Source organism: Xenopus tropicalis, chromosome 1, assembly GCF_000004195.4.
Source record: "Xenopus tropicalis strain Nigerian chromosome 1, UCB_Xtro_10.0, whole genome shotgun sequence".
In the NCBI taxonomy this organism is placed as follows: domain Eukaryota; kingdom Metazoa; phylum Chordata; class Amphibia; order Anura; family Pipidae; genus Xenopus; species Xenopus tropicalis.
Genome location: NC_030677.2, coordinates 19,388,838 through 19,416,675, shown reverse-complemented (window position 1 = coordinate 19,416,675; position 27,838 = coordinate 19,388,838). Strand labels below are relative to the sequence as shown.

The window sequence follows — 27,838 nt, the reverse complement described above, 5'->3', positions numbered from 1 at the left end:
TATTGTAACAAAGAGGCTCAGTTATTGTACAATGTTTATCCTTGGGGGTTTGATGAAAGAGACTTAGAAAGTGAACATAACGGATTAACTTCGTAGCAATGAGAAACCTCCTATTCCCCCCACCTGGGATTTTCAGCAGGAAGAATAATTATGAATATCTGTGATCACAGAAGAAGAAAAACAAAGCTAAATAATGATCCAATTCCCCAGAACATGTTGTTTTTCTTTTCATTTTAAACATTTTCGGTAGAAGAGCAGAACGTTTAAATGAAATGCATGTTGGCTCCTGTACAAGCCTTACAGTCTGTTTGTCAGCGGCACCGAGACATCTCCCAGTTCATGACCAACAAATATAAACAGACTTGTGCTGCCTCTGCCCTCTCTGGGCTTCTTGGCTTTTGGGGGAGGCGTAGAGCCCAAACATTCGTATTTAACTCTTTGCCTTACTGGGAAACGGAAATCTAACATTCTTTTAGTGGGGAAACAGGTCCTCCCTGTTTCAAGCCTCCTTTATATAAGGGTTCTTTAAAGGCATACTGTCATGATTTTTATGGGGTGCTTTTTATTTCCAAATTACACAGTATATAATTCACTCAACCGTTTAAATGTTATTCTTGAATTCTGAGCTTTCAGAAGGAGCCAGCGCTACACATTAGAACTGCTTTCAGCTAACCTATTGTTTCTCCTACTCCCATGTAACTGGAGGAGTCCCAAGCCTGACTTGGATTTCTTACTATTGAGTGCTATTCTGATACCTACTGGGAGCTGCTATCTTGCTCCCTTCCCATTGTTCTGCTGATCGGCTGCTGGGGGGGAGGGGAGGGGGTATCACTCCAACTTGCAGCGCAGCAGTAAAGTGTGTCTGAGTCTGAGCTTTCAGAAGGGGCCAGTGTTACACATTAGAACTGCTTTCAGCTAACCTATTGTTTCTCCTACTCCCATGTAACTGGAGGAGTCCCAAGCCGGACTTGGATTTCTTACTACTGAGTGCTATTCTGATACCTACTGGGAGCTGCTATCTTGCTCCCTTCCCATTGTTCTGCTGATCGGCTGCAGGGAGGGGGGGGGATATCACTCCAACTTGCAGCCCAGCAGTAAAGTGTGTCTGAGTCTGAGCTTTCAGAAGGGGCCAGTGTTACACATTAGAACTGTTTTCAGCTAACCTATTGTTTCTCCTACTCCCATGTAACTGGAGGAGTCCCAAGCCGGACTTGGATTTCTTACTATTGAGTGCTATTCTGATACCTACTGGGAGCTGCTATCTTGCTCCCTTCTGTTGTTCTGTTGATCAGCTGCTGGGGGTGAGTGGGGGGGAATCACTCCAACTTGCAGCGCAGCAGTAAAGTGTGACTGAAGTTTATCAGAGCACAGGTCACATGGCTGTGGCACCCTGGGAAATGAAGAATATGGCTAGCCCCATGGGAAAAACAGATTACAATGCAGGGTTCTGCTGGAGAAGCTCTATTAACTGATGGGTTTTGTAAAATAACATGTTTTTCCATGACTGTATTGCTTTACTATATTGTCTCTTATTAGACTAATATACACCCAGGGTCATGTTTATCCAAGAGTGAAAATCGAGTTCACCACATTTCACCAGAGGGGTGATCCTTCGCCCTGATGAACTAAGAAGATCTCCATTTCACCCAATCATAAATAAGCCCAAGGCATTTTAGAAGGGTTAAACTATCTCTTCCTTGCTTACTGGGTGACCAACATCCTGAGCTGTAGGCCTTGACCAATCACTTGGACCCTTGTTTTTTCTCAGCGGTGATATGTGGGTCCACAGCATCCTATGGCATTGCTCAAGGCTACATTAAAGTTGTTTTGTGTAGATGCAACCCATGCAGTTTGGGCTCCATGAAGGACTGATACTCATAGAAAAACAGTTAATCTGTATGTCCTCTGTGAATCAGCTTTGTATATGTACAAGGGAACACAGGTGGAACCATGCCTATATATACTAAATAACTAAAACTATCTGGACATCACGTACTGTTGAATGCAATGGAGAATAAATGGCATTTCACCATCTCTGTCAGAAATGTCTGGGATTGGATAATACTGCTTCTTTGCAATGATGGGGTGATGATTCCAGCTTGGGCAGGGTTTGTAGGTGATCCTTTAGTCTGCATTAACTTCCATTGGGTTCTCCAAATTCCTTGCCCATGTAACATACATGCAGGACTAGTCCATGTGTATAACTTTGATAGGGACCTTAGATTGTAAGCTCAAATGTTGCAGGGACTGATGTTAAGCACTGTGGGATGTGTTTTTTTAATATAAATGTAGGGACCCATAGGGTTTATCTCCCCTATGGCTTTAAACCCTACCTATTCTCTTATACTATTGTTACTAGGAAAAGTCCTATGTATCTAGTTTGCACTATACTTTATACCCTATTGGTTAAGTTTGGTTGACTACTCCCCTTGCAGACTGATATAGTGTCTAGCAAGGAGGCGTGGCTTCCTCTTTGGCTGCCTGTCTGCTATCCAACAACAGCTCCACTGAGCCTGGGCACAGCAACAGGCCCCAGTACAGCCAAGATTAACCAGATAACAATATCTATTCTGGAGAAGTTGGGGACAGGGCACCATGAACAAGGTTTATATAGAATTAGCAGTATTGTCATAGCACCCTCTAGGAGGAGTGAGAGTAGTAAGAACAAGGTAGTAAGGGCAGCTAAGGCCCCAACTAGAAGACAGACGGAAGTATTCCTTCCACTAGGCAATGTTGCCTTAGCTTAGGGCCACGGACTAGTATAAACCCTGATCTTTGCCCAGCCGTAGGACCCACAAGAGTTTATCAACTTGGGAATTGACTTCACTATCCAGACTGCCTTCCAAAGTGGTGCCCAGCTGACAGGTACTTTACCCTGCCCAGACTCCAAAAGAGGTGGGATGAACCAGTGGTACCCTCCTTTGCTATCCTCAGTGGGTTCTGCTTTTTCTGTTGTGTTCGTGTGAGTACTGATCCTCTGTGATGTGATAACATCTGTCTTGGACGAATAAATCTGTATTATATCACTACTGAACCTTCTAGCGTCCTATTTAACACACCTACATCATACAGTCTCAGTGAGTTGTAGTTCAACCACAAACTCAGCTCCATCCAACCTATTTCCTTCCATTTAGCGAAGGCCCATTCCTAAGAAAGAGAGCCCCAATGTGCCCCATGCTCTAGCCATAGTCGTGGTTTAACCAATTATAGCCAAAAAGGGGTTACATAAATAAAGGAAAAAACAATAATAATGCCACTCGCGGAATCAACTTGAATACTTTCTTGGTAAAGTTGCTCAAGTTCTACAGCTCAGCCTTTGGGAACATTCATTTCCAAGTCAATTGCTCCAGCCCCTGGACTGAGAAACAATTTCTTTGGGCATAAACCATGTAAAATAAATAGGAAAATCTGTAAAGCATTTGTCAGACAAATGGAAACACTTGGAAACTAGTCTCACAGAAATAAATAAGAAGCAGAGAAGTGGTGGAGGGGCGGGGGGGGGAACGTTTTTTGTGCTTACAGAACCATTCAGAGCTTCCATGGAAGCCAACAAAGGCTGCCCGAGTGCAATCACTTTAGAGAAGGTGTCAAAGGAAAATGAATGTTGATAAAAAAAACAACAATCTGCTCCAAGTTTGCAGATAATAGGGGAGAAGGTAGGAAGGAAAGCGCTGGTCAGTTTAACGTTAGCCTGGCAATAGATAGTATTGAAGATAGAACCTGGAATGGTCACGTTTAAACCATTTTCCCCCGTGATTTATTATTGATTTGCTACATGATGTTGTTTGAGTCGAGTTCTTCCATTCCTGAGTCCCAAATCAAGATAATAAATGGATATTCAGTATTTTGTTTCTAGAAAACTTGAATATTTACATTTTTTTCAAGATGTCACCTGACTCTTCCAATGGCTCCTCCTGAAATATATTGTGATGGGTGAAATGTTTTGCCAGGCATGGATTTTCGGCAAATTTCTGCGTTTAGCCATTGGCGGATTGTTTCGTGAAATGGCTGAAAAATTGTGTGGGTGGGTGACAATTTTCACGAAATTTTCACCGTTTTGGTGAAGCAAAAAGAGACAGATTCGCTCATCACTAATTAAGTACAATTTCTCCAATCAGACTTGATTAAGATGAACCCATTTGAGATATATATGTGGTTCAAGTTTTTGCAAGCCCCTATCCCCAATTTTGAGGTTTATGATAAAACTAGGGTTGCCACTTCTGCCGGCTTGTTTCGTCAGCCAGGGGGCGGGCTGATGACATCACGGGGGGGGGGGGGCAGGGAAGAGGTGGAGTCGTGACATCACAGGGCAGGGCTATGATGCGTTGATCTTTGATTGGCTGATTGGCGCGTCAATCTCAGTGAGTCCTGCCTGGACAGGTGGAAACCCTAGATCAGGGATCCCCAACCTTTTATACCCGTGAACCACATTCAAATGTAAAAAGACTTGGGGAGCAACACAAGCATAAAACATGTTCCTGGGGTGCCAAATAAGGGCTATTATTGGCTATTTGGTAGCCCCTATATGGACTGGCAGCCTACAGGAGGCTCTGTTTGGCAGTGCAACTGGTTTTTATGCAACTAAAACTTGCCTCCAAGCCATGAATTCAAAAATAACTCCCTGCTTTGAGGCCACTAGGAGCAACACCCAAGGGGTTGGGGAGCAACATGTTGCCCCTGAGCCACTGGTTGGGGACCACTGCCCTAGATATAACAAACTTGAATTGGACGTTTAATCATTTCAGCTAGGATCTACCAAGATACCACTTAAAATGGGGATTAGAGATTCTAATTCTGGGAACGGGATAATTAATTTTTGTTTCACAAACGAGTTTCATGAGTTCTGTTGAGATGTCACCTGCCCCAAAGGCTCCTCAATAAAATTCAAACAAACATTCCAACAGAATTTCATCTTTCAGACCCAAATAAGATGAGCCCGTTCCACAGTGTGCGTAGTTCATGTTTTTGTGCTTGAATCCCAGTTTTTGAGATTCATCCAACTCATATTTTACCAAACTTATCAATTAAAAATCTCCAGATCAAATCTACTGAGATACAATTAAATTAAATTAAATGGGGATAGGATATTCTAATTTTGGGAATTGGGTATTTAATTCTCCAAGAAATTACCTGACTCTTCCACTGGCTTCTTAAGAAAATTACGATGAACTTTCAAACATCATTTCACCTTGGTATTTATAGAACTGCCTATTGTAGGCAACTTTTCAATTGGTCTTCATTATTCTTATAGTTTTTGATCTATTTGCTTTTTTCTTCTAACTCTTTCCAGCTTTCAAATGGGGGTCACTGACCCCGGCAGCCAATAAAGTATTGCTCTGTGAGGCTCCAGTTTTATTATTATTGTTACTTTATATAACTTGTTTTTCTATTCCGGCCCTCTCCTATTCATTTAACATCCTCTTATTCAAACCACTCCCTGGTTGCTAAGGTAATTTGGACCCTAACAACCAGATAGCTGCTGAAACTCCAAACTGGAGAGCTGCTGAACAAAAATCTAAATAGCTAAAATACTACAAATAATAAAAAATGAAGACCAATTGCAAATTGCCTCAGAATATTGCTCTCGACATCATACTAAGGGCCACATTTACTTATCCACGAACGCTCAGAGCGTTCATTTGATTGGCCCAATCGTATTTTCCACTACTTTTTTGTATTTTTAGCACGAAAAAATCGGTTCGGTTTTGCCGCTGTTTACAATCGTTTGGTACAAAAAAATTTTGACTTTCGGATCGCCAATATGATATTATCGTGACTAATACGATTTTTTCATAAGCATTTTTCGTGATATTTGCATTCTTCAGAAATTTTCGTGTCCAATCCGAATTTTTCCCATTCGGGATTCAAACTCGTGTTTTCAGAAATCTGCCCCTAACTGTTAACTCAAAGGTGAACAAACCTTTTAAGGACATTTGAGTTTCGTTTATCAGTCAGAAGGGAGATTTTTCTCCAAATTTTGCAAAATAATTAAACAACAGTGAGATTTTTTGATTAATTTGAATGATTAGGCTTTATTCTCCTTTAATTTGCTTGTTATTTCATTTTCTTTTTTTCACACTAATTTCTGCCCTGATGTACTTGCTCCTGTGGCGGTTACTAATTGCAATAACCAGCATGCCGTTAATTACTGGGATTTTGCTGCCCTGGATAGTATTTTTCCTATCTTGCTTATATGGCACTGTAATTTGTATCCTTCTGCCTGACACGGGCACAGGAGTCGTTAGCGCTTCCAGTAGAACGACACACACAAAGCCTTGCTGATGTGAAATTAAGCGTAATGCCTGTCAGAGATATTCTGGTTCTCCAAGACACTACAGATTAATACAGTCAGGGATTCATTCTGAAAATGCAGCTTCTTTTTGCGCCCATTCAATGAGACCCAACCTGGCTAGGGTTGCCACCTTTTCCCGTGGCGGTGAGGTGGGACATGACATCACTGGGCAGGATAGTGATGTCACATGGGTGGGGTTATGATGTGGCTGCCCAGTTTTTTAAATTGGGGAAACCGGGCAGGTGGTCCCTAGTATGAAACCTGCCTTTCTTCCTATAATAAACAGGAGGATCATCCACTGTGCCGGGATTAGGGTTGCCACCTGTCCTGGTTTGACCCGGACAGCCCGGTTTTTGAAAAGGCTGTCCGGGTCAAACCAGGACAGGTGGCAACCCTAAGCCCGGCACAGTGGATGATCCTCCTGTTTATTATAGGAAGAAAGGCAGGTTTCTTACTAGGGATGCACCAAACCCAGATTTTTGGGTTTGACCGAACCCCTGAATCCACCCCGATGGGTTTGGCCGAATACCGAACCGAATCCTGGATCCAAAAAAGGCCGAATCCTGGCTGAATACCTAACGGAACCCTGGATTCGGTGCATCCCTATTTCCTACCAAGATTTTATTTTTTCACATACGTGGAAACTGCTATGAGTCTGCACTTGTACTTGGCCGAGGAACACTCATATACATTAAACTGGAATGAGTTACAATAGCTGGGCGTGAACCCAGGCTTTTTCACTGCTCCACAATAATGGCTGTTTTTGGACATTGAAAGGGGGCCAACAACTTACTCCACATTCACCAAACAAGCGGATCTTTCCACCGATATGCACGCCTACGTTAGGCAATATCAGAGTAATCCGTTTTGGGCAAACGATCAAATTGAAACGACGGGAAAAGGACTGATTGGAGTGGGGAATGCAGTAATGAGCTATTGTCCAACCTATGGACAATTTTCTGCCAGATATCAGTCGGGTAGGCCTGTTGGGGGTCCACCCATATGTGCAGAATTGGTCGGAAGGACTTTAATCAGCAGTTTAAATCTACCCGTGTATGGGCACCTTTGTAGGGATATTATAGGTCACCTTAGCGTTATGTATAAAAGAACTTGACTTGCAACTTGTTCCTCTATAGGTTCATGAAACCCCTGGTGACTTCTAATATCCGTATATATTTAGAATAGCACGTTTACTTTAGCAGGTTGGACACCTGATTGGAGTTTCTTGAGAGCAAACCTTTCCTTGTGTGGCTAATGGCAAGTCCGTGTGGGGGTGATGTGGCCTGAGGGAGGGGACGGCAACAATTCCTGGGGCAGTTGATTGATTGTGTTGGCAGCATGAGGTTGATGCCGCCTGGAAGAGGAATCTTTATCCTTCGCGGCTGCTACTCGGTGATTGAATCCCGTGGTCGACCAGCAAAACGTTATTTCTGTATTCCATTAGGATGTCACTTAGGGAAGAAAAAAGCCTGGACCTGTGCTGCCATTTCAGAAGGGAGAAATGAATCTGCCGTTCGTATTACAGTGATCTATAACATTAGCTGTGTATGAGTGTTAGCCCATATTCTTAGCTATATCTTTATATTTATTGGTGGAATTGTACGTTTTCTGTCACTGGTGTTTGGCATGTTAGGTACCTAAGCAAGGTTTCTTAAAAAAAGGAGAATATTATGGTACAGGTATGGGATTCGTTATCCGGAAACATGTTATCCAGAAAGTTCAGAATTACGGAAAGATTATCTCCCATAGACTCCATTTTCTTTTTCTCTGTAACAATAAAACAATCCGAACTTAGATATAATTAATCCTTATTTGTAGCAAAACAATCCTTTTGGGTTTAACTATACTTTGAATGTAGTAGACTTGAGGTATAGAGATCCAAATTAGGGAAAGACTCCTCATCCGGAAAACTCCAAGTCAATGGATGTTTCTTTGTTCTTCTTCTGCACAAAAAAAGGTGATTTTGTTTTTCCAGCTTAGCAAAACACATTTTCACCACTCTTGAAACTGAATTCAGGGTTGGACTGGGCTCATGGGCCCCTCCAGAGTCGGACTGGGCCGCCGGAGCCCACTAGAGCCGAGGCCCACCTGGATTTTTCCGGGATTTTTTTCACGCTCAGGGGAGGGGAGGCGCGTGCACCTGCAGGGCCCCTGGGCGGGAGCCCCGGTGGGCCCTTCACCCCCTGGTCTGACCCTGGGCCCCTCTGACCCAGACCCTATCCAGAGCATTGGTGCCTCCCCACTGACCTCCATCCCTTGCTCGCAGTAGAGTTAAGTATAAGCTATGCACACTTGGGGGGGGGGGTTGGGTGGTCAGTTGGTGGGGGGCCCTTGGGGAGTGGGGGCCCCTCGGGTAACATTCCCGGTGGGTCCTGTGCACCCCAGTCTAACACTGTGAATTTTGCCATGAATCTACAGTATATCAGGGGAAAAAGTTTGCTCAGTTCTAATTATAGCTAATTTGTTGAAATAATAATATTAAAATAATAAATTATTATTTTGTTATTAATATGTATTCATGTGGAGCTTAAAGCAATACTGTCATGGGAAAACATGTTTTTTTTCAAAACCCATCAGTTAATAGAGCTTCTCCAGCAGAATCCTGCATTGTAATCTGTTTTCCCATGGGGCTATAGGAATATAGGGATATAGGAATATCGCACGTCGAGGGGGTTTCAACATGAAACCCAGGTTTTGTACCACTTATGGGCGTGGCGTTTTTGATATACAGAGGAGTATACGCAAACACTGGGGCATCCTTAGGCAGGATCCGGTCCTGCGTGATGTTTTGGACATTACTCCCCGATTTACTAGGGCTAAAAATGTTTCCTCATGGATTTCCAGAAGTTTATATTTGTCAGGCAGGAAGGAACAGGAGCCTACTTGGTTGCGCCATAAAGGCACCTATAAGTGTGGAAGGAATAGGTGTAAGGCCTGTGGGATTATTAATGTTTCCAGAACCTTTACCTGCACTGTCACAGGGCAAATTTTTGATATTCCCCAATATTTCAATTGCCAGTCAAAAGGGATCATTTATTTAGCCAAGTGTGAGTGCGGGGCCCAGTATGTCGGTAAGACAATTAGAAGAGCCGGGACCAGATTTTTGGAACACTTGTCAGCTATAGAGAGGCAGGATTACAAATCGGCAATTGCTAAACATATAAGAGAGAGACATTGTGATGGTGGTCGGGTGACTTTCCAAATAATTGATAAACCAAGGGTTAACATAAGGAGAGGTGACTTGGATAATAGGCTATTGGAGAGTGAAGTTCAATGGATTTTTCGCCTTAAAACAATGGAACAGTATGGGGGCCTTAATAGGGAATGGGAGATATCGTGTTACTGTAAATGATAGCTACTATTGCACCTTTTAGGATTTATGTTATAAACCTGTGTTTATTAGAGTCTAGGGCTACTCCAGTTTTGACTCATTACACCCTTAATGCATTATGACTCCGTGACCTATATATGAGATATATGTATTTTTTCATTGTTTTGGTATGATCAACCATGTATTCATATGGTATGTTGCTGTAATGATAGTTTTGGGGCTAGGGGGTTAATGTGCTTGGTTGTACTTTTCCCCTGTTATCCTTTGGATGCATATGTTTTTAACTGATTTTATTCACTCATGGGGTTAATGATAGATTAGTGGGTGTGTTTTCTTTTGGGACTAATTGGTTAAAAACTGGTGGTGGTCTGAGTTACAATTCAGCTTCTGAGGAAATGGCATGCTAGCCACAAAACGTGTCAAGCTGTATGGGTGAGAACGCTCTTCTATGTTTTTCATGTTTTTACTAAACTATTGCCCGGCGCTCCGCTTCTACTTCTACTTTTTCCCTTTGAATTTTGGCCCTGTCGGGGGCTATTGGGGAGCGTGGTAGCGCCGTGTGCATATCACAGCCTGCTATCCTGGTGTGTGCTCCCCCTATTCCTTTTTGTGCTTCCCATGGGGCTAGCCATATTCTTCATTTCCCAGGGTGCCACAGGCATGTGACCTGTGCTCTGATAAACTTCAGTCACACTTTACTGCTGCGCTGCAAGTTGGAGTAATATCCCCCCCTCCCCCCCAGCAGCCGATCAGCAGAACAATGGGAAGGGAGCAAGATAGCAGCTCCCAGTAGGTATCAGAATAGCACTCAATAGTAAGAAATCCAAGTCCGGCTTGGGACTCCTCCAGTTACATGGGAGTAGGAGAAACAATAGGTTAGCTGAAAGCAGTTCTAATGTGTAGCGCTGGCTGAAAGCTCAGACTCAGGCACAATGCACTGAGATGGCGCCTACACACCAATATTACAGCTACAAATACATTTGTTGGTTCAAGAATAAAAGTTTATATGGCAGAGGGAATTATTTGCTATGTAAACAGTGTAGTTTAGAAATAAAAAGTACCCAATAAAAATGATGACAGAATCCCTTTAATATAAGTGCTATTGCAGAAGGCAAACACAAAGTGACATGTATCACCAAGATGGATTTTACAGAAACAAATAAATCCCTGTACAAATCACAATTTCTCTATCTGCGGTTTCCATTCCAGCTCCAGAACCAAACTTGGCCCTCGTTCCCGTATCTCTGTCCACATTTCCTCTTGGGCGCCGTGCCTCTGAATTGGCTCCAACAGCTTTATGTATTTCTTACACTGAAAACTTCTGATATATAATGAGACGGGCTGATTTGTTTGGCCACCAGGATCTTCATTGGAATTAGAATGGGCTCCTGGAAAAGAAATACAGGCGAGGACTCCTGGTTCTTTATTGTGCTTGTTGCATTTTTCTCTTCTTATTATGTATTGCATTTAATCATGATTCTTCTTACTGAGCTTATTTGTTTTGCCTCCCTGGAGATTTGCCATTGAAGTGTTGAGCGGCGGGCTCGTCTTCCTTCATTTAATTACTTTCTTAGATTTATGTCAACGCCGACTGATTGGTTCACACGTCGCGGTATCATATATGCCACTTTATATTGGGTTTTATTCTAATATTAAATCTGTATATCAGCAATTGCTGAGCTAATAGTAGGTTTATGTTACGGAGCTGAGGATTTCAAAAGCTTTTTGAGGGGTAGAGTACATCCATTAATATACAGAAAGTGCATATGGTGGCACATTTATTTATTTTAGTCTCCTAAAGTGTTATCTAAGGAACCTGCTCATGTCAGATGGAGAGCCCAAAATAGGTTCCCTCGGCTAAAGATGAACAAACTGATTGGGTTAGTTGCGCCAAAGCTTTCAGAAACTGTATTCAACAATTGTAACCGCCTGTAACGTTGTCAACTCACCAGGAAGACACAGTAGTAGATTTAAAATCTTCGTGCCCCCAGGCCAGACCACAAACACCACAACCCCACTGCTACTGCCATAGGGTTGCCCTCTGTCCGGTTTCCCAAATTTGAAATTTTATAATTTAGAAATCTGGACAGGACTTTGAAATAAATGGCTGGGAGATTAGCCAATTGCTGATCACCACATCATAACCCTGCCCCCTGACCCACCCTGAAATGTCACCTGTTCTGCCCCCATTTCACCCGCCCTGTCCTCTGACATCATCTGCCCCACGCCTGCCTGTAATAAGGGTCGGAGTGGGGGGTGCAAGGCCCAGTAGGGCTCCCTTACCAGGGGCCCCACACCCTCAAGAGGCCCCTGCTCTGGCCCCACACAGCCCCCCCAGGGGCCCCTGCCACCCGACTAACTCCCTCTCCCGAGCACTCCTGCTTTTAGTCTTACCTTAGGGGTGATGGGCGAGGCAGATATGCCGGAGGGGAAGCGCCACAGGGATTGAACCCACCAGGTTTTCTGAGGTGCCCCACCGACCTCGTCCGACCCTGCCTGTAACTGCCTTACAGAACCCTACCCCTGACATCATAGACCCACCCTGAAATGTCACCCACCCTGCCACCCCCATAGCAGTTATTTGCACCCAAACCCACCATTTGCAGTGTAATTGCTGCTACAGGGCCAAGGTGTGTGCAGTGCAACAAAGGCCACATGTTACAATGACATATGTGCAGTTAGACGGATCAGATACAATTTAGCTGAAAATTTTTGGTGTGGAAATTGTGTCATTTCCAACGCTTGGCGTCAAAATGACATATTGGTCCCGTTTATAAGGTGCAAATGTGCAGCTCTCCTCAGAATTCCTGTGGGTTGGTGCACCATAATTTGCATTTGAGTTATTTCCAGCACCATTAAAATGACATCTGCATGTGATTCTTTAGGTACAAGTCTGCTGTGCGAAATGGCCAAGCCGCAGTGAGAGGCCTGGAATTACTGCCATGTTCCCGGGTGGTGGAGGCTCCACAGTCCCCGTGTCAGTCCCCGCATCAGTCCCCTTGCCTCATTTATTAGATTAGACTGGATGGACACTGGTGGCATCTGACACCAAGGGCACTGGCACTTTAGCGCACTTAGGCGTTTTTCTTTTGCACTTCTGCTCTTTTGCTCCGGTCCATTCGGCACGGTGGCAATGAGAATTTTTAAAATCTGACCAATAGGCTCTGGCATTACACTGCCTCACTCTCTTTGTGGATTTTTACCTATTTATTCACTTTTAGCAATTAGTACTTTTTGCAGTTTTGGATCATTGCAATTCCTACGGGTCTGCACTAGTCTAGGGGGGAGGTATGTAGCCATTAGGCTCCTTCTCCCCCTGAACCTGGCCCTGTTGAGGGCACAATCATTTTTTGGGCCTCTTTGGAGTCTTAGAGCTGAAGGGGGATGGATACAGCGGCTCTTGTAGCCTTGCAGCAAAGGGAGTCTGAAGACCCTTCCCTACTTCATGCTTTTTGGCCAGGAAGGTCGGGATAAAGGGACCCACCCTAACCTTCGGGTGAAGGTAGGTTTAAAGAATTCCTTTTTATTTTGCACTTTTTGGCTGCTTGACTTGGGGTTTTTATGGGGCTTTGTCTTTTTTAAAACTAACTCCACTTGCGCCCTACACTTGTGTGACACTTTGCACTGGGTAATTTGCTGAAGCACCTACTTGGGCTAAAAAGCTAGATACTGAGCGACCATCTCGCAAGCTTTAGATATAATAACTGGTAGATTCTACAGGCCTTACATATACCTATGGTTATATAGAAGGGGATGACTGATATTGCCTGGGCTGGTGCCCTGGATAGATAAATGCTCTGTAAGAAATGTTAAGAATACACACACACTGACCTGACACACACACACTGACCTGACACACACACACTAATGTGACAAACACACATTGACCCACACACTGTCCCACACACATGCTGAGAATAGGTAGGAGAAAAGTGGAGCAGGCACTAGGTGTCTGAGATATGGAAGTTAGCATGGGTTGCCTATTGCCCCAAAGAGGAGGGTAGAGGGAACAGTTTCTCGGTGGATCATCCACAAGATAGGGACCCAAGCGGACAGGAGTAGGCTAGTGAGAGGGGTTAATGGGCTTTGGGCCAGAGGTCTGCCAGTAGGGAAAGACCTGGACGGAATAGCAAAGGGACACAACAGGGGTGTCGGAGACAGCTGGGGACATTGTTCCCTGAAAGTATTTGTGACCCAGCGGAGGAACTGTGGATAGGATCGGCAAGAGACAGTAAAAGGAGAGACCTTTCCCTTTATGACTGTTCTCATTTGAGACAGGTGGGGAACTGGGATTCCCGGGGCGGGAGACAAGTGTGACATCCTAGCGTGGCTATCCTGAGCCAAGCCCTCTGAACAGTATTTACCTGTCAATCAAACCTGTATGGGATGTTGCACAGCTGTGAATGGGTGTCTACATGGGAACATGTTTGCCTGGGTCACATGATTTCTGTATGTCTGAATAAAGTTACTGTGTTACAAATGAAGTCAAACGGAGTGTGTGAACTGCCGGTTGCCCCCCCTACACACAGCGACACACATGGAGCAGCTCTGAGCAGCATTGCGGCATCTTCTATTAAAGGACAATGTTCTGGGCTGGAGTAATAAATCCTTCCTGTCATCTCCAAAGATAAAAAGCGACTCCTGCATCCAGTCCTGGGTTAGAAGGTGAATACACATCTCTCTCTATTGCCCCTTGTGAGTAAACCCTATTAACCTTACGGCTTTGCCTTCCAACCTGCTCGGTGCCGCGTACCTGGGCTCATTGGTGCAGCTCTTGGCAGATTGCTCTGCAATATCATTATCTTCTTCTCATAAACCGAGCCAGGTATTCCTTCCTTTCCCAGATAGCAATCGAAATAAAATCTTATCAATGTTTGTCCCCCCCGGGACACTGTACTTCACAATAAAGGGTACTTACTGCCTTGATATATTATATATATTGTCCAATGAGTCTGCACTCCTTAATAGAAAAGTAGGGTGCAAAAGGCCAAACTTATTGATATAGATATATATAACTGGCCCAGCACTCCCTTCTATATAATAATCAATGTGAATCTATTCCATCACTAGTATGCGCCCAATGGGTAGTGTGTAATAGCGATGGAATAAATTGAGATTTAAGGGGGATACACCTCACACAAAAATACGCACTTCTGCAAACTACAAAATTTGCAAACCCTATCTCACTAAGGAATTTTACCATTGCGCAAAGGCAAAATTGTTCACAATGTGACTTTTTAGTCCAATTGCAATTGCAATTTTTTCCGTTAATTACCTATATTACATCCCCCCATTAGGCAGCTAAGGGGGGTCCTTCCTGGGTCAAAGTATGACCTTTTGCAGTTCCTTAGTTTGGCCACAAGATGGCAATGTGTTAAAATCTATAAGCTGGAGCAGCCATGTGTTCTGGGTCCATTTCAGAGAGCTTTCACCTGAGTGGCAGGTTGGAAGGGAATTAAAACCTAGGTTAATTGGGGCCTAGTAAATGTTAGGTTATACCCTGTCATAAATCACACAGTGGGCATAATTATTATAGTGTGTAAGCCATATCACCGGTGATGTTGCCCATAGCAACCAAGCAGATCTTTGCTTTTGTTTTCTAACTTGTAGGTGACCATTTAAATCTAATTGCTGATTGTTTGCTATGGGCAACATCACCGCTGATGTGGCTTACACACTATAAATAAATATGCCCCCTGTGATACATAATTAGGGTTTAGCTAGAAGAGCGGCCGAGGCTCCACCAAGGAGATTTAGTGGTATTCATATCCTGAAAGCTGGGGGTGACCCTTTCTATTGAGTTGATCCTTTGATCGATTGATTCTGAGGGGCAGAGTATTGTGTGAAGATATAACTGTGAGTAAATGCCTGATACCTGTGTGATGTACATATCCCACTACATTGATGTGCAAGTACTCCTATGTGGATCCGGTTAATAAAGCCTATGTTGTTTAAGTCCAAGAACCACTGGCGCCCATTTTTTTTTCCGTCCAATATGAAAACAGTTATTTAGGTTTTGTGTTCAAACCTGGGTTTGATTGAGGCTTACATGTTACAAGTTACAAGTACAAATAAGAATTGGACCGTTCCAGAGCTCTTTATCCTAAGCTGAAGTCTCCTTAATGCTGCAGCCCCAACTTAGCTCCGCCCCTTCCCTCAGTAAGGAACTTCCTTCCTGCTCCACAGCTGTGTGAGGAATGGGAGTCATAGCAGTGAATCACAAACTGTGTGTGTATGAGAGATAGACGGAATAAATGTACTGAAATCAGCCCGTGTATGGCCGCCTTAGTGATATCAGCATTAATCAGCGGTATTTATCCTTCTCTCGCCCTATTCACTCACCGTCTCCCCAAATTTACCAGAAAGCCCCTGAGTTACAAGAAGATATTTCCTATAATCATTATTTTTTTTAATTTTCCCCTTTTCTCTGTAATAATAAACCATGCTGGTAACTAAACTAGATGGATCCATATCACTTGCAAAAGATTCCTACTGGATTATTTAACAAATTAAGTGGTTTTACTTTTAAAGCAGATTAGTGATCCACATTATGGAAAACCCCTTATCTGGAAAACCCCAGGTTCCAAGCATATTAGATAGTAGATCTCTCTCTGCTGATTATGTTAGGATGGCTATCTTTTGGCAGCTGTAACTCCAAGCGGGGGGGTGGGGGGTGGGGGGGGCTGGCTGGTGATGTCACGGACGAGTCTACGATGTGGTGATTGGCCGATCACCTCATCAGTTTTGGAGAGTCCTGCCCTGTTTTCCAAATTACACGACTTCTGTATATTTACCACCACAAATCTCATTTAACTGCCTGGCTCCTCCCTCATTTCTATAATTGTACCTCACTAACCCTTTCCTCCTTCCACCTCATTGTTTCCTTTGGCCTTTAGTTACCCTTTACCCATTCCTCCCCACAATGTATTTACTCTGCAAGCATTCCTTCCATTAGGCCCAGACTGGCAATCTGTGGGTTCAGGCAAATGCCAGAGGGGCTGCTGTAAGATGCCATAGACACTCACTATTTATTGGGCTGGGGGGGCTGTTTGGGCCTCTGGGTACTGGGAATGCCAGAGGGGCTGCTGTAAGATGCCATAGACACTCACTATTTATTGGGCTGCTGGGGGGCTGTTTGGGCCTCTGGGTACTGGGAATGCCAGGACCCAGGCCCAGACTGGCAATCTGTGGGTTCAGGCAAATGCCAGAGGGGCTGCTGTAAGGTGCCATAGCATACCCCCCAACTGTCCCGCTTCTCGCGGGACAGTCCCGGTTTTTACAGCGCGTCCTGCTGTCCCGGATTGTTCAATGAATGTCCCGCATTACGGAAATGCAGAACATTCATTAAACTATCCAGGCCAGCGGGATGCACTGGCTACAGCAGAGCGCTCCGGCTCCGTCTCTTCTTGGGCTCCTGCTCCTTATTCAGCTCCTCGTACGGCGGCGACAGGTCCTTTTATAAGGTTGCGCCCGTGTGCACGTGTGACGTCACACATACGCACGGACGCAATCTTATAAAAGGTCCTGTCGTCGCCGTACGAGGAGCCGAATAAGGAGCAGGAGCCCAAAAAGTCTATGGGGGCCGCTATGTATGGGGGCATTTTCTATTGGAGGTACTCACTATGGGGGCAATTGGGGGGCTCTGTGTATGGGGGGGTACTGTGTATGGGGGGCACTGTATGGGGGGACACTGTGTATGGGGGGGCTACTGTGTATGGGGGGCACTGTGTATGGGGGGGCACTGTGTATGGGGGGCTCTGTGTATGGGGGGGCTCTGTGTAAGGAGGGCTACTGTGTATGGGGGGCACTGTGTATGGGGGCACTGTATGGGGGGACACTGTGTAAGGAGGGCTACTGTGTATGGGGGGGCACTGTGTGTGTAGGGCTACTGTGTATGGGGGGGGCACTGTGTAAGGAGGGCTACTGTGTATGGGGGGCTAGTGTGTATGGGGGGGCACTGTGTAAGGAGGGCTACTGTGTATGGGGGCACTGTATGGGGGCACTGTGTAAGGAGGGCTACTGTGTATGGGGGCACTGTGTATGGGGGAACTTTCTATGGGGGCATTGTGTATGGAGGGTACTTTCTATGGGGGCACTGTGTATGGGGGCTACTGTCTGTGGGGCAATTGAGGGCATGGTCTATGGGGTCAATTGGGGGCACTGTCTATGGGGGGGTACTGTTTATGGGGGCAAATGGGGCACTGTGTATGGGGGGCACTGTCTATCGGGGTGCTGTCTATTGGGCCATCGTGGGCACTATTTTAACTATTTTAAAAATGGGGTGTGGCAATTGGGGCGTGGCCACAAAGTGGGCGCGGCAAGTCTTTTTGTCCCTCTTTTCATTTTTCAAATGTTGGGAGGTATGCCATAGACACTCACTATTTATTGGGCTGGGGGGGGGGCTGTTTGGGCCTCTGGGTACTGGGAATGCCAGGGCTTATTCTGAATCCCAGTCTGGCTCCCACACTACTTCCTGTCATGTGATTCCTGAGGGAGCACACAGACCAGCACAAAATGGTGGCCCAGAGGGGCTGCTGTAAGATGCCACAGACACTCACTATTTATTGGGCTACTGGGGGGCTGTTTGGGCCTCTGTGTTCAGCTTTAAAACGTCAGAGTAAAATGTAAGTATAGGAATAAAGCAGTGATATATAACTTATGGCTGCTGGCCCCAAAATTAACTTCCCATACTGTTTCCAGTGGGTTTTCATGACCCCCCTGAATTTTTCTCCTACTAATAGAAAAGGTCCAATCATGTTTAACATTTTATAGGCTGCAAAGCTATTTCTGTGACTTTATTTGGTTCCCCAAAGAAAAAGGATAAAAACAAAAATGTACTAAGTAGATTGCAGTGCAGTTTAGTCATTATCAGCTTCTGGTGTTACTTGTCCTTTAATATGTGTGGCCTTTGTCCCTGTATGAGGATTCATGAAACAGATCATGGTGGTGTAGGAATATGTAACTGGTACTACTAACTGTATTAGTGTGTATGTAATGCTTTGTATGGGGGTTTCAGAACCAAAATATTGCTAAGAATATTACTTATAATACTTTTACCTGCTTTACTTTTACCTACAGTATTTTTAACATATTCTGCTGCCATCATTAAAGGGGAATTTCTGAACTAAAGGGGGACTTCTAAACCAAATTTGTTAAAATGCCCCACACAACACAGAATCCCCTAATATCCACCCCTAATATATCACTGAAATGTTATTTCAAAAAGTCTGAATAAATACCATTTTTATCTGCTGAAATCCAGCTGCAAAACTCTTTCTGCATCATTTGAAATCCTGGCAGGGGAGGAGGGACTAAAACACTGATGTTACAAATTGTAACAACTTCTCCACAGCTTACAGACAGCATGCAGGAACTACATAACCCACAATGCATTGCACTCTGATGTTCCTTTCCTTATTGACATCACGTGTGCAGCAGGGAATTGTGGGATTGGGAGGAGGCAGGCTGAAGGCAGGCTGAGGACAGGCGGCTACTGTTACAGTTTATTAGAGTCACAAAGTAGTCAGCCAGATCAGCAGGGGAACAGGGGGCGGGGCTTAGGGAACTGTTCCAAACTGTATTATTATATTAAGAATCATGAAAAGGCTCCATATTTTTTATTGATGTATATTGCAAAGTTACTTGAAATTATGTTTATTTTTGGGTGGAGTTCCCCTTTAAACTCAGTTTAAACTTGATTTATATTTTGCCGTTACAGCCATAAATGACTCGGTTGTATTGTGTTTTTCTCATTGCTCATTGCAGGTGAAACCAAGGAAGGATCTCTGTCCAGATATTTTCTAGGTGGGCATTAACCACGAGTCGCCCATCAGAGAACGCCAACTCCTTCAGGTCCTATGTCTCTCATGGAAAAACACAAAGTGAAGCGGCAGAGATTAGATCGGATATTTGAAGGTTAGAAACACATTTTTTTTGTACTTGAAGAATGTATACAGAGACTATGGGGCTGATTTACTAACCCACGAACGGGTCGAAATGAGTCCGATTGCGTTTTTTTCGTAAAGATCGGTATTTTGCGATTTTTTCGTATTTTTTGCGATTTTTTCGGAGTCTTTACGAATTTTTCGTTACCAATACGATTTTTGCGTAAAAACGCGAGTTTTTCGTAGCCATTACGAAAGTTGCATAAAATCTTGCGATTTTTCGTAGCGTTAAAACTTGCGCAAAAAGTTGCGCTTTTTTCGTAGTGTTAAAACTTACGTGAAACTTCGCACCTTTTCAGTTTTAACGCTACGAAAAAGGCGCAACTTTTCGCGTAAGTTTTAACGCTACGGAAAAAACGCAAGATTTTACGCAACTTTCGTAAAGGCTACGAAAAACTCGCGTTTTTACGCAAAAATCGTATTGGTAACGAAAAATTCGTAAAGACGCCGAAAAAATCGCAAAATGTTCGTTTTCAAGTCGGAACTTTTCCAATTCGGGTCGGATTCGTGGGTTAGTAAATCAGCCCCTAAAGGTTGCTCCCTTTATTCTGCATATCACTGTGTAGCCATTACGGTTGCCACCTGGTCGGTATATTACCAGCCTTGCCAATGATGGGGCAGTATTACAAATTTACTGGCAATGTAGTTGCCCCTGGCCTGCCCCCAATCCACCCAGAATGCATCACTTACCTTTTCTCCGATCCTCCACAGGAAATCCGTGACATCATGGCCCTGCCTCCTGGCATTGTCACCCCTCCCTTTGATGTCAGGAACCGCCCCTTTTGTCATTTTCATATTATAAGGATCTCTGTGCTTTCCAGCCTTCTTCATGTAACTGTGGCATAATATTTTGCTTCTTTAAAGGTAAAAAACATATAATTTCTACTCCACTTTCTAGCCCAAAGGAATACACCCCACCCAAGAGATATATTAGACCTAACTGTCACTAAAAATCTGACAGCCAACTCCGGCATGAAGAGAGAGAATAAAGAGAAACAGATGCAGAGAGGGGGAGAGTGAGTGTAACTTGGTTATTTCAGAAATGGCACCAAATATTTAACGAAAAATATTTAGAAAGTTTCTTTACTTCTTTATTTTATTATGGTGAAGCTTCTATTAAATTTCATAATAGATTTTGTTAAATCTAGAGAGATGTAGTGTTTAAAATAAAGAAATAAGTGAAACTTTTTTCTGTCACTAAAATGACTCGTAATAGTGCCCAGAATAACATATATTCTCCCTGTGGTCAGTCTCATTTCTTTTTACAGCTCAACTGCAGCTCTATCAGCTACTTCCTATTCTAGCGTGAAGCTCCGCCCCCTTTGCTTTGCTGATCTCTCATCCTCGAAGAGGTGACTACTGTGCATGCCTGACTGATTTCCGTAAGAGGAGAGGTAGCAAGAATGCGCAGAAGGCACTTTTTTAACCATCTTCATAGTTAGAGACAAAAGGAGAAGGCAGAAAAGAAAAGTGGTGGTGCTAAATGTTAGATTAGGAAGTAGTTGAAAGAGCTGCAGTTTTGCTGCTGTAATTTAGAAAGTACATGAGACTGAATGCAGGGAAAAGGTATGTTATTTTGGGGGCTTAGAGTCGTTTTAGGGGATTTTAAAATAAAATGCTTACTTATCGTTTTATAGATCAATTAGGAATGTAAAATAAAGAGGCATAATAATAAAGAAAGCAAGGTGGGGTGTCTAGGGGGCTGATTTACTTACCCACGAACGGGTCGAATGGAGTCCGATTGCATTTTTTTCGTAATGATCGGTACTTTGCGGATTCTTTACGAATTTTTCGGATCCAATACGATTTTTGCGTAAAAACGCGAGTTTTCCTATCCATTACGAAAGTTGCGTAAAAAGTTGCGCATTTTGCGTAGCGTTAAAACTTACACGAAAAGTTGTGCATTTTTCGTAGCGTTAAGTTTTAACGCTACGAAAAATGCGCAACTTTTCGCGTAAGTTTTAACGCTACGCAAAATGCGCAACTTTTTACGCAACTTTCGTAATGGATACGAAAAACTCGCGTTTTTACGCAAAAATCGTATTGGATCCGAAAAATTCGTACAGAATCCGAAAAAATCGCAAAACATACGAAAAAGTCGCAAAATATTCGTTTTCAAGTCGGAACTTTTCCAATTCGGGTCGGATTCGTGGGTTAGTAAATCAGCCCCTAGGGGTTCAGAGTTCCCAGGAGGCCATATTAATTAGTAATCCGAATAAATATAATACTAAAGTATTATATAATGTATAACACTAAAGTATATATAATGTATAACACTAAAGTATATATTATGGGTAACACTAAAGTATATATAATGTATAACACTAAAGTATATATAATGTATAACACTAAAGTATATATAATGTATAACACTAAAGTATATATTATGGGTAACACTAAAGTATTATATAATGTATAACACTAAAGTATATATAATGTATAACACTAAAGTGTATATAATATATAACACTAAAGTATATATAATGTATAACACTAAAGTATTATATAATGTATAACACTAAAGTATATATAATATATAACACTAAAGTATATATAATGTATAACACTAAAGTATATATAATGTATAACACTAAAGTATTATATAATGGATAACACCTAAAGTATATATAATGTATAACACTAAAGTATATATAATGTATAACACTAAAGTATATATAATGGATAACACCTAAAGTATATATAATGTATAACACTAAAGTATTATATAATGTATAACACTAAAGTATAAATAATATATAACACTAAAGTATATATAATATATAACACTAAAGTATATATAATGTACTGTATAACACTAAAGTATATATAATGTATAACACTAAAGTATATATAATGTATAACACTAAAGTATATATAATATATAACACTAAAGTATATATAATGTATAACACTAAAGTATATATAATGTATAACACTAAAGTATTATATAATGGATAACACCTAAAGTATATATAATGTATAACACTAAAGTATATATAATGTATAACACTAAAGTATATATAATGGATAACACCTAAAGTATATATAATGTATAACACTAAAGTATTATATAATGTATAACACTAAAGTATAAATAATATATAACACTAAAGTATATATAATATATAACACTAAAGTATATATAATGTACTGTATAACACTAAAGTATATATAATGTATAACACTAAAGTATATATAATGTATAACACTAAAGTATATATAATATATAACACTAAAGTATATATAATGTATAACACTAAAGTATATATAATGTATAACACTAAAGTATTATATAATGGATAACACCTAAAGTATATATAATGTATAACACTAAAGTATATATAATGTATAACACTAAAGTATATATAATGGATAACACCTAAAGTATATATAATGTATAACACTAAAGTATTATATAATGTATAACACTAAAGTATAAATAATATATAACACTAAAGTATATATAATATATAACACTAAAGTATATATAATGTACTGTATAACACTAAAGTATATATAATGTATAACACTAAAGTATATATAATGTATAACACTAAAGTATATATAATGTATAACACTAAAGTATTATATAATGGATAACACCTAAAGTATATATAATGTATAACACTAAAGTATATATAATGGATAACACCTAAAGTATATATAATGTATAACACTAAAGTATTATATAATGTATAGCACTAAAGTATATATAATGTATAACACTAAAGTATATATAATATATAACACTAAAGTATATATAATGTACTGTATAACACTAAAGTATATATAATGTATAACACTAAAGTATATATAATGTATAACACTAAAGTATATATAATATATAACACTAAAGTATATATAATGTATAACACTAAAGTATATATAATGTATAACACTAAAGTATATATAATGTATAACACTAAAGTATATATAATGTATAACACTAAAGTATATATAATGTATAACACTAAAGTATTATATAATGGATAACACCTAAAGTATATATAATGTATAACACTAAAGTATATATAATGGATAACACCTAAAGTATATATAATGTATAACACTAAAGTATTATATAATGTATAACACTAAAGTATATATAATGTATAACACTAAAGTATTATATAATGGATAACACCTAAAGTATATATAATGTATAACACTAAAGTATATATAATGGATAACACCTAAAGTATATATAATATATAACACTAAAGTATATATAATGTATAACACTAAAGTATATATAATGTATAACACTAAAGTATATATAATATATAACACTAAAGTATATATAATGTATAACACTAAAGTATATATAATGTATAACACTAAAGTATATATAATGTATAACACTAAAGTATATATAATGTATAACACTAAAGTATATATAATGTATAACACTAAAGTATTATATAATGGATAACACCTAAAGTATATATAATGTATAACACTAAAGTATATATAATGGATAACACCTAAAGTATATATAATGTATAACACTAAAGTATTATATAATGTATAACACTAAAGTATATATAATGTATAACACTAAAGTATTATATAATGGATAACACCTAAAGTATATATAATGTATAACACTAAAGTATATATAATGGATAACACCTAAAGTATATATAATATATAACACTAAAGTATATATAATGTATAACACTAAAGTATATATAATGTATAACACTAAAGTATATATAATGTATAACACTAAAGTATATATAATGTATAACACTAAAGTATATATAATGTATAACACTAAAGTATATATAATGTATAACACTAAAGTATATATAATATATAACACTAAAGTATTATATAATGTATAACACTAAAGTATATATAATGTATAACATTGAAGTATGTATAATGTATAGAACTTAAGTATATATAATGTATAACACTAAAGTATATATAATGTATAACACTAAAGTATACAGTATACAGTATAAGTATAACACTAGTTATATATAACACTAGTATTATATAATGAGGTCTTTGGGTCATAACTCTGGTCGGGTTGGAAAGTCCAGAAGCTTTGAGGGAGCTGTAAAATGAATTTGCTGGTTACCACTGGTGAGATATTATTATATAATTTACATGTTTTACTGATCTTTCATTATTTTTTGGAATGATTCCAATGCTGTAGATGTAACTGAGCAGCATATGGTTATGTGGAATGTAGCAATAGGAATAAATTAGCACCCTGACCTGCGTATCACTTGCATTGCTCCCAGCAAGCCGGGGAGAGCGTATGTATCTTCTCTGAGCTGCTCAACTGCACTAAACGTAACAGGAATAATACGTTGGATCAGAACAAGGTTGAGAAATATCTCCCGTTTGTGTTATATCTGTGCGAGTGTGAATGGGAAGGAATTTACAACATCACCCTAGGGTTTCCTTCTATTAGACAACATGGCTGTCATGTACACCCTGCAATGCGTTCCAGTCCCGGCTACACTTGCACTGCACAGAAATAATAGTCAGTGCTACAGAAAATCAATAGTGGGATGAAGCCGAGGGAATAAAGTGCCCAGGAGCCACACGGGTTGTTATGTTCCTTGATGCTGTAATTAAAAGTCAGTAAGTGCATTATGCGCACAAACATACGCTGCCTTGAAGGTCACTTTGTATCTGGTAATGAAATGGCCCTGACTGGAATGGAGGCCGGAGACATGACTCCGGGACCTCATTATATAACACATAAGTATCAGATTTACTCTTGCATAGCGCTGCTAATTGTGTGCAGCATTGCAGCCAAGTCCCTATTCTATAAAGGGTTTCCGCATCCCTGCAAATCATCCCTATAGGGGGGCTCAGAGAAAGAAAGGAAATTCAGTTAAGATTTTAGGTTTTTCTGGACCATTCTGGGATTATTCTTACAACAGTAATTATTTCAATGCCACTGTGAGGTTACCTGGTGGTCTAGGGGTTCGGCGGGGACGCCCGCCGCTGCCTGTGCGGGGACGCCCGCCCTCCGGTTCCTAGTGGCGCGCGCGCGCGTCCATCATCTTTGACGTGCGCTCGCATCTGCGCATGCGCCTTCTCCCCTGTGCTGCGCGCGCATGCGCACTTTCCTTCTTCCGCGTTGCGCTGCGGATGACGTCATTTTGGCGCGAGATTTGAATATTTAAAGCGGTTCTCAGAGCAAAATCATTGCCCAACGTAGGTTTTCCTCCTGTGAGTTCCTGGGTGTGTTATTCCTGTTCTGCTGATCTGTTTTGACCTCTGCCTGTCCTTGACCTTCCTGTACTGCTGCCTGAACCGACCCTCGCCTGTATTTTGACTACTCTTCCGGATTCTGTTTGGTACCGTGCTGCCTTTTCGTTGTTGACCCCGGCCTGACCTCTGACTACCCTTTTGGACTCTGATTTGGTACTTTACTCTCTGAACGTTGCTGACCCTGGCCTGATCTCCGACTGTGTTTTCTTGTGCCCATTTCCCCTTTAGAACGGTTCTGGTTCCCTTGCCTGCTCAGAACTCTTTCCTTGGGCTTCTCACTATAAGACCTGGCGGCATCCGAGTAGCGAAGGGCTCCTCCCGACGTGAAAGGCGGCGGTTATAGGCAGAAGCGTGAGCCGAGACCAGGCCCTTGGAAACTGTTCTGAGTTTTGGGATACCGACCGTGACATTACGTTGGGCCAGATATGGATGCTGAAGGGCCTGCTGGGTCTCCTACTTCCTCCAAGGCTTTTCGGGCGAGCCTCCTTCAGCGTATTGGGCAACAAGAGATTCAACAGGATCAAATCATCCAATGCCTTCAGAGACTCTCTGCGAGGTTAGATGAGCTCCAGCAACAGCCATCCGCTGCTACTCCTGCTCTTCCTGAAAGCCGATCCCCGTCTCCCACTCCAGGGATGCAAGTAGTGGAGCCAAAGGTACCGTTCCCCGAAAAGTTTTCCGGGGAGCGAAGTAAATTTTTTGCCTTCCAGGAGGCTTGTAAATTGTATTTTGGGTTCCTCCCTCGCTCTTTTCCCACTGAGGAGCTTAAAGTTAGCTTTGTTATGACTCTTCTTATTGGGGATCCTCAATTATGGGCATTCTCCTTATCCCCTTCTGATCCAGCCCGTACATCCCTAGACTCCTTTTTTAAGGCCATGGCAATAATCTATGATGATCCCGATCGTACTGCCTCTGCTGATTCGGCTATTCGTAACCTCAGACAAGGCAAACGACGGGTTGAGGATTATTGTTCTGAGTTCCGTCGCTGGGCGGTTGAAACGGGCTGGAATGATACTGCCTTACGTAGTCAGTTTAGGATTGGGCTATCTGATGCTGTAAAAGATAGTCTGGTAAATTTTCCTGCTCAACCCTCTTTAGACTCCCTGATGCATCTTGTCATTCAGATTGATAGGAGACATAGGGAGAGACGTCAAGAGAGGGTCCCAGTAGTCACTCCCCACACCATTCCTGCAGAGTATATGCCCAAACCTGAAGCGGTTTTCTCTAGGTCCTCTGAAGAGCCTATGCAGTTGGGTTCAACCCGTTTATCTTCTGAGGAAAAAGCTCGCAGGCGGTCTAATGGGTTGTGTCTTTACTGTGGGGATAGGGGTCACTTCCGTAGTACCTGTCCCAAAAGGCCGGGAAACGACAGAGCCTAAGCAGGTCTGGGGAGTTCTGCTTGGGCAATGTCATTTCTACTCCCCAACAATGTTCTTCTAAAGTCATGGTTCCGGTCCTTTTGGGATGGGGTACGCGCTCTGTGGAAACCTTAGCTTTCATTGATTCTGGGGCAGAAGGGAACTTTCTGGATGGTGATTTTGCTCATAGGTGCAGTATACCCACGGTTCCTTTTTTCCCTTCAGTTAAGGTGCTTGCTATTGATGGAACTTCCCTAGGCTCCGGTTTTATTTCCTCCAAATCAGTAGAATGTTCTATGTCTTTGAACCCTTGCCATGCAGAGTCAATCTCTTTTTTCATCATTAAATGTCCCATTACCCCCGTGATTCTAGGTCTCCCCTGGTTACGTAAGCATAATCCGCAAATCGATTGGCCAACTAATAAAATACTCCAATGGGGAGATAAGTGCCAGTACTTTTGTACCCAGCCTTCTCAAATGCTTGCTACTACCTCTATTGAGGGGTTACCTGCTCATTACTCCCCTTTTTCGGACGTCTTCTCTAAAAAGGCAGCCGAAACCCTTCCCCCTCATAGACCTTACGATTGTGCCATAGATCTGGTTCCTGGTTCTACTCCCCCTAGAGGTAGAACCTACCCCTTATCTCTTCCCGAGACTCAGGCTATGGAAGAGTA

General features: G+C 41.7%; 1 protein-coding gene across 1 annotated transcript in view; it reads left to right on the top strand.

The window, feature by feature from the left end:
* Nucleotides 1-27,838, top strand: part of ctbp1 (C-terminal binding protein 1) — a 277,705-nt gene that overhangs the window by 108,810 nt on the left and 141,057 nt on the right. The window contains exon 3 of the mRNA XM_031898493.1: nucleotides 19,389-19,538. Within this exon, the coding sequence (XP_031754353.1) occupies nucleotides 19,481-19,538 (58 nt within the window). The 5' untranslated portion in view covers nucleotides 19,389-19,480. The remainder of the gene's footprint in view (nucleotides 1-19,388; nucleotides 19,539-27,838) is intronic.